This window comes from Phodopus roborovskii, unplaced genomic scaffold, assembly GCF_943737965.1.
Source record: "Phodopus roborovskii unplaced genomic scaffold, PHOROB, whole genome shotgun sequence".
Lineage (NCBI taxonomy): Eukaryota > Metazoa > Chordata > Mammalia > Rodentia > Cricetidae > Phodopus > Phodopus roborovskii.
Genome location: NW_026126418.1, coordinates 28,656,136 through 28,677,352, shown reverse-complemented (window position 1 = coordinate 28,677,352; position 21,217 = coordinate 28,656,136). Strand labels below are relative to the sequence as shown.

General features: G+C 40.1%; 1 protein-coding gene across 1 annotated transcript in view; it reads right to left on the bottom strand.

Annotated features, from left to right (window-relative positions):
• The window catches only part of Pde11a (phosphodiesterase 11A), a 347,781-nt gene that overhangs the window by 159,229 nt on the left and 167,335 nt on the right, over positions 1–21,217 (bottom strand). Inside the window, exon 6 of the mRNA XM_051184429.1 lies at positions 11,401–11,533. Within this exon, the coding sequence (XP_051040386.1) occupies positions 11,401–11,533 (133 nt within the window). The remainder of the gene's footprint in view (positions 1–11,400; positions 11,534–21,217) is intronic.

The following is a 21,217-nucleotide window of genomic DNA, read 5'->3' as shown; positions in this document are numbered from 1 at the left end:
CCCTGCAATTGAGATGGCAAAGGAGCATAAGAGCTTTGCACGGTTAAAATCACTAAGTCAGAACCTGTCGGGAAACATAAACAATGAGGACTTGAAGAAGTGAAGCCGAGAGGGCACAGTACTTATGGCTCAAAGGGACAGTGATGGGACAGGACTTCTGAGCACATGATCTTAACCCAAGACTTTACTGCATTTCTACAATATAAATGCATTGCTATTGCTACAGTCTTTCTAGAGACTGAATTGCTAATGTGTATCTGGAGCATAAAAAATATAAATAACCTCTGACTTATTGGTTCCATGTATAATGCCATGTGTCTTATGGTAATTGTCAAAACTATGCAAAAAAAAAATCCTTCCATATAAGAGTATGAACCACAGCATTATATGAAAAAATGGCATGAATATTCAGAAGTTGGTTAATTAAATCACTGCACAGCCATACAGTGGAGTGTTATGCATCTGATTAAAATCATACCATGGACTATATATTGACACAGAAAGCATTACATATATATATATATATATATATATATATATATGTTTTATTTATTTATTAGGTATACAGTACTCTGTCTGCGTGTATGCTTGCAGGTCAGAAGAATACAGCAGATCTCATTACAGATGGTTGTGAGCCACCATGTGGTTGCTAGGAATTGAACTCAGGACCTCTGGAAGAGGAGCCAATGCTCTAAACCTCTGAGCCATCTCTCCAGCCCCACATTTCCTATATTAAGTTATATTTCTGCAGGTATCTGTGGATGTGCAGACATGTATATAGACTGACAAATCCTTCAAAAGCTGTTATCACAAAGATTCCCTCTGAATTTCTTACCTCTGGGAGTTTAAAAATGACTGATTCTAGTTCCTGAATTTGAAATACGTAGTATACATTGCTTGCACATAAGTGAAAAAAGTTATGTTCAAAATAAAACAAACACAGGGACAATGGTGTTAAATAGCACAGATTGATCAAATAGGATAAGAGCTGAAAGAAGACTGATCAATTTAGCAACAGGTAGGTTAATTAAAGTCAGAGACGGTGAAGGGATAAAGGGTGGATCTGGAATAAAAGTCAACTGTAGCAGAGGGAGGGTCTCACTGAGAAAGCTGTGCTCTGTGGACCTAGGGCTGTTAATCTGCTGAACACTGGAAGGGCCATGAGACAACAGAGAAGGCCGTGTCTTTGAATTTCTCTCATGGTGGCTGAGGAAAGAGGTTCTCCCCAGCTAAGAGACCAGTGAACAGGTGGGGTGTGTGTGTGTGTGTGTGTGTGTGTGTGTGTGTGTGTGTGTGTGTGTGAGTGGCAAGGGTGCTTATCACATTTGGTGATTCCTATAAGGTGAGAGAGAAAGACAGCCAAGAAAAGAGGGAGTGTACCAGAATGTGAAGAGAGTGAAGTTTTGGATTCAAGATCATTAAAGCATTTCTCCCACTGCTGTTAGTAGGAAAATATTGTTTATGCACAGTTGTACTAGTCTGGGTTAGTTGATGGAGCGTATGGGACAGTAAGTCCAAAGAACCCATTTCAGGAGGAAGTACTGATGATACTCGTTACAGGTGCAAAGGACTTCAAATAATGAATCCCAAGTCAGGAGAAAGAAGAGTAACACAGCATAGAAGAAAGAATAGTTCCTAACCATTTGGTTGTAGCTTAAATCTGAAATGTTGCTCAAAGGCTGAAGATAGAGCCTTTTACTTATTGACAGATGTCAGAACCTTTGAAAGTGGCACTCAATGGGAGGAGGTTATGTCTTTGGAAGGCGTGACATTCAAAGAGATACTGGGACTCCAGCCCTTCCTTCTCTACGATGGCTACCATGAAGTCAACCAGCCCTCTCTATCACATGCTATTACTACAACAGGCCCAAACAATGGAGCCAAGCAATCATGGATTGAAAATGTGAACCATAATAAAACTTATTGCCTATTAAATTGATTGTCTTGTATATTTTGTCATTGTAATGGGAAGCTCTTAACTGATAACAGATTAACTGATAACAGAACTCCAGATTATATCAGCAAATGAAACAAAACAACAACAACAACAACAACAAAAAAAAAAAACAACAAATGTTGATTGAATGACTCCGATCAAGTCACCCCAAACCCCAATGCCTCAATGTTATCATCTCTGTCTCCTGCATACCAAAATGGAAACTTGGCATTAATTCCAACTTGCCACAAATTAGAATCACCTGGATAGGGAGACTCCTGAAGAGGTGTTCTGACTGTGGGTGGCACCTTCAGGTAGAAGCCCAGATTACAAAACAGTATTTCAGAAGGAGGCTTATCTTGCTTTGTGCTCTCTCTCTTGCCCCTGAATTGATTTACCCCAGCTGCTGCAGATTCCTTTGTTTACAGTGAAATCAGTGTCTCCAAGCTTTCATGGTGGGATAGGGAGCATAGACTCTCCAGAAAATTCCAGGCTCCCAGTGCCAGACTGGGACTACTGAGTTACCCTGTCTTGTGGATTGAGTAACTATGGGTCCCCCTAGAGAGAGATGCTATTCTGGGGTTACTCTGACTGTTGAGGAACCCAGAACTGAGAACTGAGAACAGAGAGCTGGGTTCTCAGCATCTCAGGTGTAATTTGGCTATCATTGTTTTAAAGCCCACTTAGTATATTTTGTGTATATATATATATGTATATATATATATATATATACTGTGTGTGTGTATGTGTATGTGTATATACATATGTATATATATGTACACATATATACAAATATACAAAATATATATGTGACAATATAGTATATATGTTATATACATATTATATATGATATAATATATTCATCTCCTTGTTTCTGTTTCTCTAGAGCAGTGTGGGCCTGTGGGCTTTGACCCCTTTGTGGGTGGCATATCAGATATCCTACATATCAGTTATTTCATTATGATTTGTAACAGTAGCACAGTTACAGTTATGAAGTAGTAATGAAATAATGTTATGGTTGGGGGTCACCACAGCATGAGGAACTGTGTTAAAGGTTGGCAGAGTTAGGAGAGTTGAGTACCACTGCTCTAGTGAGCCCAACTAAAAATATTGAGATTTTTGACATCACAATTGATTCTCTTTTTTTCTGTGCTTTTTCTTGTTTATAATTACTTTTATGAGAATATATACATGAACATTTTAATGTATGTAGAGCATGTTTAACAAAGCAGATATTATTAACACTGAAAGAGATGTCCGTGAAAACAGCCTTGGCTTGTTGTTCCACAGGATTCCTACCTAATTATCCCAGAATAAAATTCACACCATTAGAGTCCCTAGAATTAGGCTATGTGACATGAAGCAGGTTACAGTTCGAATAACTATATTCTATCAGAGTGCCCAGCACTAGCCAATTAAAAAAAATCTATCTACTTAAAGATTTGCCTACACCTGTCCCAATGGGACAGTTCCAGGTAACAGACCCATTTAATTTTGGTTGATGGTTTAGCTCCTGGATCCTTCAAAACATTCCTGTCATATTTTCCAACTTCCTTAAGGCAGACAGACAAAGTGTATAAGGAATTCATAACAGTGTGTTGCTACACCTTAATCTGCAATATGTTTCCTTTCCCTACTCAGCTTTACTCCCAGATTCATGTGCTGGTGAAACCTTCTGGTTCTGGCACGAAATACTAAATACTAAATGAGGGAGCCAGTGCTCAGTCAGTTACCTTACTTCTCTGAAAAAAGGGGAGTCTATTGTTTCCACCATTAATATAAGATTATTTCTAATATCTTCTAGATCACCACCTACAAATGATTCCTTAAACTCTTAACAAGACCAAACAAAAACTCAGCCAATCAAACAAACAAAACCAGAAAATATAAAAATCCTATTCTTTGTGCTGCAAGGTGAGGTCTAGGTAGCCTGATTCTTTGAACTGTGGGGCTCATATTTGTCTGCCTACCCATTCGTATCCATTTAATATCTTCCTGTCTTAGTAATCCATGCCCTCCTAGACTCCTCACACCTCCTTCTAATTATCAGGAATTCTTATGTGCACTCTCCAATCTTCCCTACCAAAGCCCACTTTTGAGAAAAGATCTGAATAACTTGCTGCATGAGTGTCTGGCAGAGGAGAGCAGGAAATGTGCATACATGCAGATCCACAGGAGCTTTATTCCTTAAGCTGCCCAGCTTTGCAGTGTCTTGTTTACCATAGGCATTAACTGGCAGAGCAGAGCAGAAAGTGCCAGAGAATGGAGAATGTGTCATCTTTCCAGGCTGACACTCAGAAGTGCTCCTCCATGATGGTCTGACAGCTGGAATGGCTCTCAGGTAGAGGACCTCGGAGTTTGGGGCACCATTATCCTTAAGTGCTACAATACCAGAACAAGTACTTTTGAGCTGTCTGTAACAGGCTTTTAAAAATCAGAACTTCACAGAGAAAAATTGCACGGGACGGAAGGGAGGGACACTTCGGGTCAGAAGCCTCAGTATTAACTCCGTAACTCAGTGACTGTCATGGCAGAGGGCATCCGAGTGATGGATTCATAACCAATACAGAGGCTGCCAAGCCAGCTCCCACATAAAGCCCAACCCATTTTCTAGTTATTGTCTGCTCTTCCCACTATTTAAAGAATGCTTCCTATTTAAACGTTGAGTCCACCATTCACTCTGATTGTAGGCAGAAAACAAGCTCCAGACTGGATAGCTATGAAAACTCTTCCTATAATTGTCCAATTGGAATAAAATAGTAATGAATAAGCAGTAAAATATAAAAATTTAGATTAAATAATGGCTGGTGTTCTGTTAGTGATTTTGTGTCAGTGTCTTCTTTTGAATCTACTGAGAAAAGAAGTAGACACAGATTGATGTTCTAGAGGGCAGCCAATCAGGAGTTGAATTCAGAAGCACGATGCCAAGCAAAAGTAAAGCTAAAATACTGTGGCAGATTCACACACACACACACACACACACACACACACACACACACACACACACAAGACCCAGGAAAGATACTGGGGTTCAAACTTCAAGCTGAAGATCAGAAAAGCAAAGCAGCTGGTCACTAGCTCTCACACTCCCTCAGATTGAAATTTGATCTTGTCTCTATTAAACCTCATTAACCAGAGATTTCAATGTCTTCCCATCCTCAATGTGGCCTGATACTGATACTGACTACTGAAGACGATGTTCCCATCTTTTACATCCTTCTAGTGTTGGGGATTAAAGACGTGTGATCCTAGATGCTGAGATCATCTTTAGGACTGGATCAGTCTTATGTAGATCTAGGTGGCCTTGAACTCACAGAGATCAGTCTATTTCTTAATTCTGAGTTCTAGGATTAAAGGTGTGTACCAGCACCTCTTAGCTTCTGGCTGCTGGGATTCAAGGTGTGTATCACCACTGCCTGATCTCTATAGTTTGAGGCTGGCTTTGCTTTCTGATTCCTCAGGCAAGCTTTAATAAATCATAAATACCATTTCCCCACAGCAGATCATCTGCAATGGATCATCAAGATAATTTGTGTATTGGTTATGATAATATTTATCAAACTCCCAAGAACACCCCATACTGGCAGAAGCAAGGGAAAACAAACTAATTAAGTTGACTTACTTCTATTCACATTTTAAAATCCTTGAATATGTTTTTTATAATTTTCAGAAGGCTCTCAATACCTTGGTAAAATTTAAGTCTTTTAAACCATAAAGATTCTAAACCTTTAAAAAACTATAATTTTTAATGATCATAAAAATAGTATGAACATGTGAAAATGTTAAAGTGATAAACCCAAAAGCTCTAATCTTATCATCTCTGGAGATGACAGTAGTTAACATCTTAGAATGTCTTTACCATCTCTTAAAAACATACTATTATTCATATATCAGCATGTAATAGATTCATAAATAACACACGGTCCTGAATACCAACAACAATGTCCATAATGCACCAAATACTGTCCTAGTATCCATGAAGAAGACTGAAAATGTCTCTCACCTTCACAGAGCTTACTTACATTCTAGCTATAGGAAATCACTGTGGGAATGCTGGCCTCTGGGTATGCCATAGCTTCTCAATCTTGAAATCATAGAAGTAACAATTACCCCTGTGAAACTGGACTCATGTAAACGGCATAGGAGAGGATCATAAATAATTACAAGGTAACTCCTGAGATGACCCGCAAGATACTTGAGGGCCCTCCTGTCCACAAGGATATATATGTTGAAGTGAGGGAACTCTCTCCTCCAGTGGTGTAGGGACAGACTTTCTTCTTCAGTGATGTAGTGAGGGGACCCTCCTCCAGTGGTGTAGTGAGGGTCTTTCTTCTTCAGTGGTAGCTGCCTATATGGTGCCTCATGTTCCTATAAGTAACTTAGAATAAACTCACTCTTTCATCTAACCGGAGTTGTTTAGAATCATGTATTTGGTCTGCTATTGGTGCTCTATATGGGGCAAGTAGATATCTGCTCACATCTTCCCAGGAAAAGTTAACACAATAAAGATAAAAAGTGCAAAAGCAAATTATATATTAGAAAGTGCTAAAAATATTTGGAAAATATAACAAGGTAAGAAGGGCAAGCAATATTCGAAGAAGTGTCACCTGAGGAAACAACAGTGTAAAGGCCCTGAGATGGATGTGTGAATGGCGTGTTCTAGGAAAGGCAACCGTGTAGTTAGAATAGTATTTGTAAGGAGTAGGGGTACACTGTGGTGAACCAGATCATGCAGGACATTACAGACCTCTGAAATAATGGCATTTGGCTCCTTCTCCCACAGAATAAAAAGCCTTTGAAAAGCTATGATGAGAATTACAATGTAAAAGTGCTGGCTATTATGAGGAGAATAGAGTACAGAGTTCAGAGAGAAGACAGTCAGATCAGGAGGCCACGGTCATGAACTCTCCTGGAGATGATGGTAGGTAGCTTGAACCATCATTATGAACTGATGACAGCTGAGTGGTGAGAAGTGGTCATTTTCTGAGTAAATTTGATAGATAGGACCAGGTGGATCTCTTTATAAATCATCCATGCAACAGGAGTGGAAGGCAGCAGCATGCCTCTGAAATACCTCACCGAAGCATTAGGGAAAAGTGAACGACCTTAATAGGTATGGAGGAAGAAGATTATAAGCTGCTTTGTAGATGTTATATCCGAGGTATTTGAAAACAATATATACATTTCTAGATACACTTGTATATACTAATCTATAAGAACTTCTTTGCGCCTTATATTTATTTCTTGTGGGTATTTTTTTTTTCTTTCCAGGACATATAAGTTGCTTTATGCAATAGGGAAATTTTGTATGGATTCATTTTTGTATTTGCCTCTCTGATACCACCTTCTCCCCCAGCTTTGTACACATTTTATCTTTGCCTTTGACTGAGGAGGTTCATGAATATATGACAGTTGCTTCCTCGGCAAAGCCAGTGGGATAATCACTCTGAGGTTGTGTGAAATCCCTCTTGACATTACACTAGCTTCTATTTCAGCTGTTTGGAGAGGGCTCTTGCTATTGACTTTGGGGAGTCAGCTGAGAAGAGCCAGTCTCAGAGCCCATGAACATCCTTGACCACTGCCAGTAAGTTGAGTAGAGATTTACTCTACCAGGCAGGGAACTCCATTCTGCAAACTGTCTGGTCAACATACTAATGCAAATGCCATCTGGCTAGCACCTTGACTTCAGCCTTGGGGACCCTGAGTTGAGAGCCCAGAGATGCAATTCCCAGCCCACCAGGACCTGCATGATGGAGAATGGGAATTCTTAATTGCTGAGACATGATGATTCATTATACAGTAATGGAAAATCAGTACATATAGTATTGTGACAAGACACTTCCTCCATCTTATATTCTTGTTGAGTCCACGTCAAATTTAACTAGAATTTTATCTCCTTGATGAGGATTCCATGGAAAATTATTCAACTCTATTTCTAGGAAGCAAAGGTCAGGTTGTCCTAGCTAATGTATCTTAGCTTCTGCTAAACTACCTGTTGGTGTGAAACCCCCTTCAGCTAATTGCTTATCTCGGTTTCTATTAAACTGCTTGCTTCTGTAAAGCCTCCCTGCAGCTGCTGAGCAAAATGTCAGGGCATGGTTTCTACCCTCAAAAATCTTTCAAGGCTGTACCTAGGTCCCCAGATAATTGACCATAGTTCCATCCAGCTGGAATAAAGACTTCCAGTTGTCTATAAATGGTGGCTGACTGGTCATCCTTGGTGGGCTACCAATAACAGCATCCCTGTCCACATTTTTAGAAGGAAATGTGGCTTCTAAAGCCACATATAATGGCTGATAAAATAAATATAAAACCTATCCCCAAATCCTATCAACATGAGTGTTTTTATACTACTGTAAATAAGTAAAGTCATGTATATTGACATTTTTTTTCAAGGATCATAGAGTCTTAAAACAGAAAAACAAAACAGTGATCACCATAAGTGGCAAATTTAAAACTCATGGGTTTTTTTTTTGGCTCCATAACTATTGTATATAGCATTCTGTCATGGCTTCCAACAAATCTGGCCTTAAACACATGCTTGCTTTCAAGACCAACAGGCAACACTGGCTGCCAGGTCTCCCAGCATCCCTCAGTTCCTACCTATTGCAGAGTCCTCCTGGCTAGCATACCCTGCTTCCCACTCTGTACTCTCCAGTCCAGGGTCTGGGCTGCCCTGTCTCCAGCTCTTCTTTAGCTGACCCAGCCTTTTTGGCTATGCCAGTCTTTTTTACCCCCTTTGTTTTCTCGGCCAGTCTCTTGGCCCAGGCTGCCCATCTTGATTGGTAGCTTCTCTCTGGCTTTCCTTCCTCTCTTTCCTCACATGGCTTGCCTCAGTCTGGTCATGTTCATTCTGGACTCTCCCAGATATCTCTGTCTCTGCCTCCTTCTGTATTCTCCCTCATACCTACAATAAACCTTCTCCTCCCCCATAACTAAGAGCAGTCGTGCCCTCCCTTGTATTTTTATTTTTCATTCAATATTACTGATATATCAGCAAAACACTGAACTCTAAGATCTATCAGAAACCTATTGGATAAACAAAGCAAGGCTCACTCCTTCATACAATGCTCATACTTAGCAGCATCAGCCATATAGTGTTGAGGGGAAAACAAACAAACAAACAAAAAAAAAAACCCCACAGGTGAATACACACAGTATTAGTCAATCTGGAGTTCAGAGAGATAAAAAATATGAATCATAGTTGGTAGTTGTGTGTAATCAACCCATATAGGATAGCAAAGCAATGCCAAATTAAAATTCTGGATACTGGTTACCCATGGGGGAGGTGAGTAAGGAGATGGATCAGGGAAAATCAATACAAAGATTCAATAGGTATAATCTTTTCTAAATCTGGGGGCAGGCATATGGGTACACACATGTTCTCCTACACCTTTACAGGTAGTCTGCGAACTTAGAGGAAAAGGCAATGGTTTAATTTGTTGTTTTTCTTCTTTCTTTTTTTCTTCCAGACTCTGACCTTCTCCATCGTCCAAGCTAAGAGCAGAACGGTAGCAATCCACACCCAATTTAGTGCTCTGATCTAGGTCAGGGAACACTTATCTCTCCCACAGCCCATTAAACATGTTGACTTTGTAACAATTGATAATCATGATTTTCTGCATAACCAAACTCCTTGGGTTGTTCATTTGTTATTAGTGGTAATCATAGAACACTGAGAGCTTTTCTTCATAAAACTGTATGTGCAGAAATTGTTCCTTAGCATTCTTTCTTTCCCAGCTCAAGGAAGAGAGACACAGCAAGAGTCAGAACTGATATACAGCAGCCTTGGCTCCAAGCACAGTGCTGCAGCATACAAATACTGACATCCTTATGCCATTTTCACTCCAGCAGTCACACAGCCCACGTGCTGGGGTAGTCTTCCTCACAGGAGAATGCAGGACACTTGGGGCTCTGTGCTTTCCCAAATTCAAACAGTATTTCAGGGCGGCAGGGAGCTGGAAGGTGGTGACCACTAGGACAGCTAATGGTACCCAACCGACACTGGGAGTTCATCAAAGAGTTTGCAAGATGCGATTGTTGAAGCTAGGAGGAAGAGGAAATGTATTGGGGTGGAGGAGAACCTGGGAGAGGATTGATCCAAGAGTTGCAGAGAGTGGGATTCAATATCTCCCAGCAGATATATATATGTATATATTAATTATATATAATATAATTATATTAATTGTATATTAATATATAATGTATATAATAATATACATATTATATATGTATATATTAATATGTGTGTATTAATATATACATATATACATATATCTATATCTGCTGACAGTTACTAATTGGATGACGATTCTTGCTTCCATGACATATCTGGGTCCTCATAACAGCTATGATGGGCTGTGTGGTCTGAGAGATACTAGGGTTGCATCCTCACACATCTGAGCATTAATCATCTCTCAATGTCTATGAAATGGGTATAATAACCCCCCCTAGTTGTTGTCGTCGTTTTGTCATATCAGGAATTACATGTCCCTTTGTTATTAGCCATCTACCCTCAATTTAACAGCCAGTGTGGTGTTCACATGTGTCATCCCAACACTCCACAGAGGGAGGCAGGAGAACTGCTAAAAACCAAGACCCTGTTGCAGAAATGTCAGGAAATTAATTAGATCAAAATTTTAAAATACAACTCCCGCACCTTGCACTTAAAACTCAACTATTGATTCCCATTGGGTAGCTAAATCCCAAACTGGTTTAAAATAGCTATCTTAGGCTTTTGGTGAGGCGTTCTTCATTTCCTCTCAGGTGCCGTCTACTGTGGCACTCTGCCACATTAAACTAATCCTAGTTCCCTCAACTCCCCGTGCTCACTCAGCTTTCCCCACAACGTCTATCCCCTCACCTTTCTCCAAAAACTCCACTCCTTCAGAGTTAAACCTGGCAGTCTGCAATGGAGAGCTCTTAATACATCCCTCTCCATTTGTATACACCCATATATTTATCTACAACTAACAACCCAGAGGCATTTATAAGTTTATGTGAATTCATCCACATGGTATTTCTAAACCACCTCAGAATATAAACTTTAAAACTGTTTTTAAACACTCTGCATGCCAGGATAATGTGCCTGTATAATTTGCATTAACAATAACAACAACCCATTTTCTGTTTATTGGGGGCAATTTTTAAAATACTATAGTGATTCTAGCTTCTGTTGGCCAAAACACATGTCATATATGCATTTTTACTATCATTTCACAGTTCAGCATAAAATTTGCCCAATTGTGAAAGAGTGTCAGACCAAGGATGGTCACCTGTCCACACGTCTGTGCAGTCCAAAACAGTAGTTAGTCTGGGGTAGGCAATACTGGGAACCATATCACAGTGCGTGCAGAAGTGTCAGTTATTTTGGTTATTGTGGCTCTGCATGACATCCCTTCTCTACCTCAACTAGAAAAACGTCAACACTGTGACAACAGTACCTCACAGAAGGCTCCTCTTACCTCAGCATCAAAGCGCGGGTCCTGGTAGGCATCGCTGACATTCACAGGAAGGCCTGTCGAAGCAACCAGCTCAGCGATACTGTTATTGATCAGCCAGTCGGAGTAGGATGATTTCTCCATGCTTTCTTTGAAACTGCCAGAGCACCGAGTCAGCAATAAGAAAGAAGAGAAACTAAGTTTGTTGTAGAGTAAGAACTGCCAGAATACATTGATAGCAACGTTACCTGTCCTCATTACCGAGGGACAAATGATATCAGTCATAGAATGACAGGGAGGTAATTACCAGAAGCCACTTTGAAACTATTTCCCCACTAGCATGGAAGGCAATTAGACCATGGATAGAAACACAGATCGTCCACAGGCCAGAGAGTAACTCCAGGTTGTGTTTAAGCCTCATGTAGACAGATAAAAAGTACACAACCAGGTAAAGACCGAAACTGACAACAGGTTACCAACACATGACTTTGTACATTTCCTCTGGGTTCCTCAGCTTGATCCCCACTAGCTGAACATCCCAGATGTTTTGGCACTAAGAATGGGGTGAACTGGATAAAAGTTGGACATTTTGGTGTAAGGCTGGGACACAAGGCCTTACGCAGGCTAGTGATAACATAGCCCTACTTGTGGCGTTTCTAGTCTAAGCCACATCTTATTTAAGAAAATACTAAGGCATTGTTATTACACTGTTTGTACACATTTGTGCATAGTTGTTATTATCATGCTGTATGTGTCTGTTTGGAGTCCATGGCATGCTGGGAAGGGCAGGGGCTGTCATGGAGACCACTAGATGCATGAATGAGCAGGTAGTGTAGGTTATCTACAATCATCCCCACATCACAACTGTAGGGGCTGATGCTCTGTAACTCAGGATATATTTGTGATGTTATTCATCTCTTATTGCATATAAAGTACAGATAGCACACAAGCTTACTCTCTGTGGATCTCTAGATGCAAATGGAAGTTTTAATAAGAGGCTCGGGTTTATAGCTATTAAGTGGTGTGTGAATCAAAGAACTTCAAAGAAAAGACATTTTGTTTTCTAACACAAATAACAAGGTCTGTGTTCTTTTTTTCTCCTTGCTTCTTTGTATTTATGACAGATGAAGTTTTATGTTATGTTTTAATGAAAGCAAAATAGAGGAAGAAATATGGTGAAATATACCTGACATGTGGATCTAGGTTAACAGAGTCATTTCTAAATTTATAAAAATGTGTGGACTGAATTCTTGATGCTCTTTTGAAGAGGCAATGACTTGCTAATATGTTGTTTGTTGTCTGTATACTGTACTTTACAATACTTTCATTTTGTGTGAGTGTGTGTGTGAGTGTGTGTGTGTGTGTGTGTGTGTGTGTGTGTGTGTGTAGGCCTCCAGAGGGCCATGTCAAGTGTTTTAATTGATCACTCCCCATTTAATTTCTGAGAGACTCTCACTGATTTAGTTAGGCTGGCTGGCCAGTGATATGGTGAGACCCACCTATCTCTGTCTCCTAGTGCTTCAGTTACAGATGTCTCTGTCAGGACCCATTTTAACATGTGTGCTGGGGATATGAACTCGGGTCTCATGCTTGCCGTGGCAGGCATTCTACCAACCAAACCATCCCTCCAACTCCATACAATATAATTTTAGAAGTGTTTCATGGTCAACTAGTTTGGGAAGTGCTGGCCTCTTATGTGCGGTAGGCTGTTGGGAAAAGGGCTGAAGTGGGACCTTAGAAAGACCTGAGTGAGAAGACGGGGAAGAACCCAAGATGAGGAAGAGTAGGGACAGGGAGCAAGCATTAGCCACTTCATTAAGTGTCTTTCAAGATGGCCATTAAGTCCACAGGAGAGATTGGAGGTGTGAGGAGGAAACACCAGGAATTAAAGACAAACACAGAAAAATGAGCAATCAGATAGTGAGGAATAAGACTAGAAAGAAGGCTAAGCTCCAAGAATTGGACTTTGATAGAGTTTCTGGGAACTTAGATATAGGCAGGAAAGAACTGTTTAAGGATTTGGAAAAGAGCTGGGCAGTGATGGCACACACCTTTAATCCCAGCACTCAGGAGGCAGAGGCAGGCAGATCTCTGTGAGTTCGAGGCCAGCCTGGTCTACAGAGTGAGTTCCAGGACAACCAATGCTGTTACACAGAGAAAACCAAAATGAATGAATGAATAAAAGAATGTGGAAAAGAAAAGGGTATTTGAGCAGTGAGTTTAGTAACTGTAATTCAGAGGTAGAGAATAAAAAGTGTTAGCCAAGAGTGACAAAAAAAAAAAAAAAAAAAAAAAAAATGAGAAGAGACCTCTGTGGGCTACAGATGTCAAGCCTGCATCAAGGGCTTGGTAGCCAGACACCGGCGGCGGCATACATTTTGCTCCTGAATACCTGGTATTATTCCTAGCAAGGGTTTGTTTTGAGGCTGAAGAAGATGGGAAAGATGACAGGTGTTGCAGAGGCATGGACAGATTGTTCATGAAGAAACAGCCAGAACCTCAATCAGTTCTCAGGGCTGCAAAGCTGACAGACACGGAGGGGAGATTGTTTTTACGGACATGGCATGCAAATGGCTGGAATTTCTCAGAAAGGGCTTGTGTAGAGAAATTGACATGGAGGGAACGAAAGGAGGGAAAAGGCAGGAGCCCAGGGAAGGGAAACAGAGGAGAAAGGAAGAGAAAACAAACAGACATTGCTGTAGAACAGGGCCCGTCCGGATTGTTGACTAATTTGTTGTCTGCATGGGCATCTTTATAAGAGAGTTGTGAGCCTCTATATCCCATCAGCTTGGAAAAACTGAAGCTCAGAGATACTCTCTACCTTCCTGAGAGATCCGGTTTTTAATTAACTCTCACTCCTTATTCCCAGATGACTGTTGCCTTATTACCCTTCAGGAGTTTAATAAGCATAAGAGGAGCAAGGCTCGTGGACTTTGCTCTGAAAACAAAGGAGAGCCACAGTGAACACCAGAGGGCTTGGGAAGATGCAGAAGTATAGACACTGCTCCAAGCTGCAGGGAAGTGGGGATGGAAAAACACTGGGCTTGCTCAAAAGAGCCTCGGGTTCCCACTTACAGAATTCCCATAGAAGGAATGGTGACAAAACACTGACCCAGGGCTCCTGACAGCCTCCTTCTAAATACACGACATTTTAGGATGGTCTCAGTTCAGACTGCATACTGCATTGAAATAATTGCAGCATCACACCACTGTTGTAGAGGTAGAACCATTGATTCCATGCAAGGCACTGTTCAAACTGTCTTTGCATTCACAGTGTGTACCACCCAGCTGAAGAGGAGATGGAGTGTATAAATGGAAATGCCCAGGACAATTCTCAAATGCAAAAATTGCCATGCAGCAGGTAGCCAAGTCATCAGGTCAGTTGAATGAACTATGAACGCTGAAGGGGCCCAGGGGCTTCAGAAAGGAGGCGGGACCTGAAATGCCCTATAGCTGTGACAGTGTGACAGACTTCCTGATAACCCCCTTGCATCTGTACAGTTGATGATCCATAGGTACACGTGTTAAGGTTTAGGAGATAGGATACCCAGAGGGAAATCAGGCAAGTTGATCTGTCATTTACATCATTGTCTTAGTCTGGGTTGCTGTAACAAAATACCATAGACTAGGTGGAAAATGAAAAACAAATATTTATCTCTCATGGTTCCGGGAAAAGTTCTTACAGATTTGGTGTCTGGTTCCTTCTTGGGTGTTTCCCATGGTGGGAAGAGTGGGAGAGCTCTCTGGGGCCTGTTCTATAAGGGTACTAACCCCACTCATCACATGAACTAATCATCTCCCAGGTGCAGCACCTACAGATATTCCCACACTTGGGACTAGGTTTCAGCATATGAATGTTCAGACCACAGAAATCATATTCTGGCTTTTACACCAGTTCATCTTTTCAATCCCAAGTGCAGCGTGGTTGCAGCTTTCAAAACCTTGCTTCATTTCGTTGTTCTTATTTTTTAAGAGTGACTTTGTGGATTAATTCAGACCCTCATTTTGAAGTCAGATCTGTCCCATTCAAATGGCCCTTCTTACCTTTGTGATTTTAGGTGAGTTACCAATGCTTCAGTTGTAAACTGGGGATAATAATACTAATTAAACAGTTGTAGTTCATACTAAGGTAATACTTTCAGTCAAGAGTTTAGCATAATAAACATCTTTTTACAGCATCACATTTGTAGCAAATTCTTCACACAGTCAGTATTCTTTTATACATTACATAAATGCAATGCATTCAATCACAAATGAAAGGGCCTGATGTAATTCTGGTGTTTGTGTTGGTTGTTTGTTCTTTTAGACAGGCTTTTCAGACCTACTTGTTCTGACTAATGAAGACCCTTGTATTCACTGATGTTTCCTTTCTTTGTGCTGATTGCTGTTGGAAAAAGACATTGGACAGCTCTGCAAACATAGTAGGCCTCTATAAAACAGTTGTTCCCAACCTGTAGCCTCCCAACCTCCAAAAGACCATTGGGAAACACAGATGTTTACATTATGATTCATAACAGTACCAAAATTACAATTATGAAGTAGCAATGAAAGTCATTTTATGGTTGGGGGTCACCACAACATGAGGAACTGTGTTTAAGGGTCACAGGATTAGGAAGGTTGAGAACCACTGCTATAAAAGGAATGAATGCTGATGAAATTTAGCCTGAATATACATATCTGCTTGCAGCTGAACCAACAAAGGAGGTATCTCCTTCAAACTCTCACAGAGATGTTTATGTAACTTGCCAGTAATTGGCTTCAGTCTCTTCTTCAACACATCTGAAGGGTGGGCATGTAATATTAAATTGAGATGCTTCAGTGGGGCAACTAAAACACAGCATCATTTTGTTGCAACTCAATTTACTTTCTAATAACCATCACCTCTTGTAACCAAAGAGCATGCTTTTCCCTATCTGACAACCCTGCAAATATTTGGAAATAATTATCACAGCTCCCATTATCTTACCCCAAAAGATCATCCTTCTTAAATATACCTCTGATTTCTTCAACAACTTACTCTGTGGCATGCCTTCCTATTTATGCCAATGTCAGACATAGCTCTGCCAGTAATTGACCCTCAGTATGAAGGCTTGTATGGATCTGCTTTCTTCAAGAAGCCTGAGCATTCTAGGTCCTGTTCTACCAATGAAGGTTAGGATTTGTTTCTAGCAAGTCTTTTCTTCAGGTTTTGTGGGATCAATTTAACACCCAAAGTTAAATTAATCATCTTCTTTGAGTCTGAAAATTCTGATTAGAAAGATCAAAGGCCAACATCCAAATTTTCATTTTATACCTAACCAAATTAAAAAGAGTCACTACAGTTTGGAACCACACCTGCAATTCAATCATTTGCAGACTTTTGAAGTTTAAGGGTGCAAATGAGTTTATTTCAACTAAGTGGTTCTCTGAGTCATGCACATAACTATAAGAACACATATAACTTTGAATCAGAACATCTTGTCATAGCCCACTGCTTTGGAACCATATAAGGGAGGCTGACTGCTGGGTCTCAGGGAATAACATGCTTTCCACCAAGCTCTGTGAAGCTTTTTCGTCCCTGAGTCTTAAGTCCGTAATTGTTTGGTCCATATTGTCACACATCTAATTAAATATCCCTTCAGACTCTACCTGTCTGCATTGGTGAGCACCACAGCTGGTGCTCATATAGATGTTTTGGAAATATCAAGATGTTTCCAAAGTTTTTTATATAAACAATATATTTTTGGGCTTCTGACATTCAAATCATAATGTCATTTTTCTCCTGTAATGAGAATATCCAAAAAAACAAAACAAAACAAACAAAAAACCATAGAGCAAAATAAATAAATAAATAAATAAATAAATAAAAGCATAAAGAAAAAGTAACCCTTGTAGAAATGGTCTGGAAGCTCAAATAAATATAATTAACATTTGATCTTCAGTGAATCATCCTTATAAGATGAAATCCAACTATGATAGATTATTTTAACTATATAAAATTGACCTCTCTAAATTCAGGGTTAATATCAAACTACCAAGCTACCTGTAAATCTGATTATTTTTTCTTTACAAAGATCAAAGGTATAAGAGGATGTCGTTATTTAAGTGAGTCTCATGTAAAGGCCTACAATTTAGAGTCTCCTGTCCTCAGTGGCATCTTGCTGCCAAATGTGAGACTCAAACTGACTTAAAGGAGATCTTCACAAGCTCAACCACATTGACTGTAGAGGGTGAGGGTAAAAGAAAATTGCCCTATTACAGGAAGCACGTGCTGATGCAACGTGGCTCTCTCCAAAGTGAGGGGCAGAGAGGTAGACAACCTTGGGGCCGGCAAGCTCCAGACTAGTTTAAGAGAGAAATTTATACAAGCAAAAGAAAACAAGACCAAATAAAACAACCCAGGGCAAGTTACTTCAACATCTTAAATCACATTTTGCTGAAGTTTCAAACACAGAAAACTGTGAAAATAAACTTAAGACTATCTCCAGAGTTACTTCTCAAAACAGCATATATCAGAAGACAAAATAAATGCCCCAAATAACAATCATTAGACTGTGTGCATGCTGATATTTCTGTTCTCTGTATCTGAGTTAATTTATATAATTTCACTAGAAATTCTCAGGATCTTGTTTCTTCAGTGGCTGTTGGTTGGGTCTGCATTAATTAAGAGTGAGGCAACAGAAGACTGGATCTTGCAGGAAGCACATCTAAAGGGTGTGTTCCGCTTTTGTTGACCTAAGTCGTGGATACGTGAAAACCCAACTGCTGTTTTGAATATGAAACATTCCTCCACAAGGACATGTGTTGGGACCCTGTTTGTGGGCTGATGGGCTTCTGGGAAGTGACCAGACCCTGAGGACCCTGACCTAATGGATAGATTCATCCCTTGATAGGCTCTTAATATTATGACATTATTGAAAGCTGATAAAAGAGGGTGATGGGTCTAGCTGGAAGAAGTAGATCACCCAGGTTATGAGCTTTGGAGCTGTGTCTTACTTTGGTCCCGCCCCACATCCTCTCTGTTTCCTGTCCACTATGAGCAGCCTCCACCACATGCTCACACTCTCATACTGTTCAGCCTCTCCACTTGTTCAGAAATAATGGTGCTGGCCACCCTGGACTAATACCTCTTAAGCCATAAGTTAAAATAGACCATTCTTTCCTGTAAGATGGCTACATCAGATATTCTACCACTGCAACAAAGAATCTTAGAAGACACTGCCTGCTTGTGGCTATCTGTGCAACTCTAGTCCTACTTACAGAGAGGGGCATGGACAGAAGCTAACAAGGCCGTAACTTCAGGAAACCCATAGACAATAGTGGCACACTGTGATAGATGCTCCATGGAAGGGAGTAAGAAATATTAGTGGAGGTGAGGAAAAGGGGTGTTGACCTTAGCTAGTCTTTCAAAGACTCATTCCTAAGAAGGAATTTTTAAAAGTTCAGAAGAAGCTATACAATAAGGGATGCCTTAGAAATCTGTGGGTTTTTGCTTGTTTGTTTTGTTTAGTAGGGTTTTTTTTTTTTTTCCTCCGTTGATAAAGGAAATAACGTTAACACTTAGGATTCATGGTGCAAGTAATGGACTACAATGGAAGAATTCAAACAATATGCTATGTGGTTCTGTGCATGAACCTTGTATTAAAAGCTTCATATACTTATAAATAACTGCCGTATCCAAGATCATACCCACAAGTCTTGATTCATTGTGTATATTTGAGATTTTATTGATACATGTAATTACACACACATATGCAGAGTACTTTGTGGATGCTCTTTTAAATCACTATTCTACAGTATATCAGATTTTTCAAGATTGAACCTGCTCATTCTCCTGATGTACTAATAATGACTAAGGAAGAATGTGGCTATTAACTAAACATTGATGTGGAGGCAGAAATTTTAGACATTTATTTTCTCTGTCAAAAGAAGATTATCAGTTGATTTTTTTTGGCAGATTGATTATTAATTAGTAGGATAGGGAGGTATTTGGGACAGGCAATTTCTTTTATGCTTTCAAACAAAAATTGATTTTGAACTACAGATTAAATGTGGTAGTGTTGACATTTTGCTTCACTGACTAGACAGAAGTCAACCTGAACTGCGGCTCACAAACAGAAGCTCTTCTGTTCCTTACTTTTTCTTCTCTGGAAAGCTTGTCTACCCCCAAGGCCCTTCTTGACAGCACCAGCTATGCAACATTGTTTGGAAATGTCTTTTAATTAGGAGATTAAGGAACTAAGTCAATCAGAGGGGCTGAAAGCTAGGACCCCAGCAGGAGGGTCTCAAGCCCTCAGGACTGGGACTTTAATCTCTACCAGCTCAGTATGTCTTTGAAGGCTATCAAACAAACCTTTTACTTATGAAAGGAAAAGACCATGCAATTAGCAATCAGGACCAGCCAGTTAGTTCTTGTGATGGTAGAGAAAGATGCTTTAACTCCCAGAAGCTAAAGTTTATTCTGACCTGTTAATTGCTTGCTTTTAGGGATTAGCTTGAGGATACTTCAACACATTCCTATTTTTCTCACTTTAAAGATTCTGTGTTATCAGAAATAAAGACCTGGCAACTAATGAACACATTTTCTAAACTTTATTTCCTAAAGTTGTGTGATTAAAATGATGAGGTTTATCACGCCAGGAGTTGATGCCACTTTAGGGTAAAGTGATGCTTAGAAAGGCATTGTGTAGCAAGTGTCTGTGGATGTGTCATCGTTCAGCTATTTGTAGCGAAAACTTGTTGACTTCATAGCCAAAAAGTCTATTCTGATTGCTGTTGTTTTAATTTTGGCAAATATTTCTTAGCTATGAGACTACAGATACATGGGTTAATGTAAACTACAAGTAATAAAGCCATCTCCTGGGGCTGCTTTGAAGTCAAGATAACATACTATGTGAAGAGTGCATGAAAAGAAGTCTCTTGATAAGTATCAGATCTTATACACCAAAGAGATTTTTTTTATTAAAACACCCAGTGTCCTGACTTGTTTTTATGTTAACTTGCCACAAGCTAGAGTCATCTGAAAGGGTGAGAAACTTGAGAAAACGCTTCCGTAAGATTGGACTGTAGACAAGCCTAAAGGGCATTTTCTCAATTAGTGACTGATGGAGGAAGGTCCAGCCTATGATGGGTGGTTCTATCCCTGGGCAGGTGGTAGTGGGTTCTATATGAAAGCAGGCTGAACAAGTTATGAGGAGCAAGCCAGTAAGCAGCATCCCTCGTGATCTCTGCATCACTCCTGCCTCCAGGCTCCTGTCCTGTTTGAGTTCCTGCCCGACTTCCTTTGCTCATGAACAGTGATGTGGAAATGTAAGCCAAATAAACCATTTTCTTCCCAACTTGCTTCTGACCATGGCATTTCATCACAGCAACACTAAACCCTAACTAGTTCATCTGGTGAGACTGTGCTACTCTGTTGAGCTTAACTCCTGGGGTGTGGGAGACGTTGTCTTTGATTTTGTCGTCACCATGAGCTTTGTGAGGTACTGAAGAGAAAATGTGCTAGGTAGCAGAATATTGCCAATGATGCTGCACAGCAAAATTATACCCTGATACCTGAGGTCTCGAGTAGCCCTACCTTATCTTTGGGAACACTGGTGGCCACCTTCCTACAACAAAGGCATACATTACAAGGACCAGGGCTACCTAGAGACAGCAAGGAAGGAGACATGGACTCAACCAGTTAAAATATTATTTGGAGCATAGTAAACGAGAGACCTGCATATTAAACTAGAGACCTATAAAAGTAAGAGCCAAACACATAAATATCGGAACTTCCAAGTTGCTGTAATTATTGTTTACAGTGCAGAATCAATCCAACGGACAGTTGATCTTCATACACTCTATTATATTTGAGTTCAGT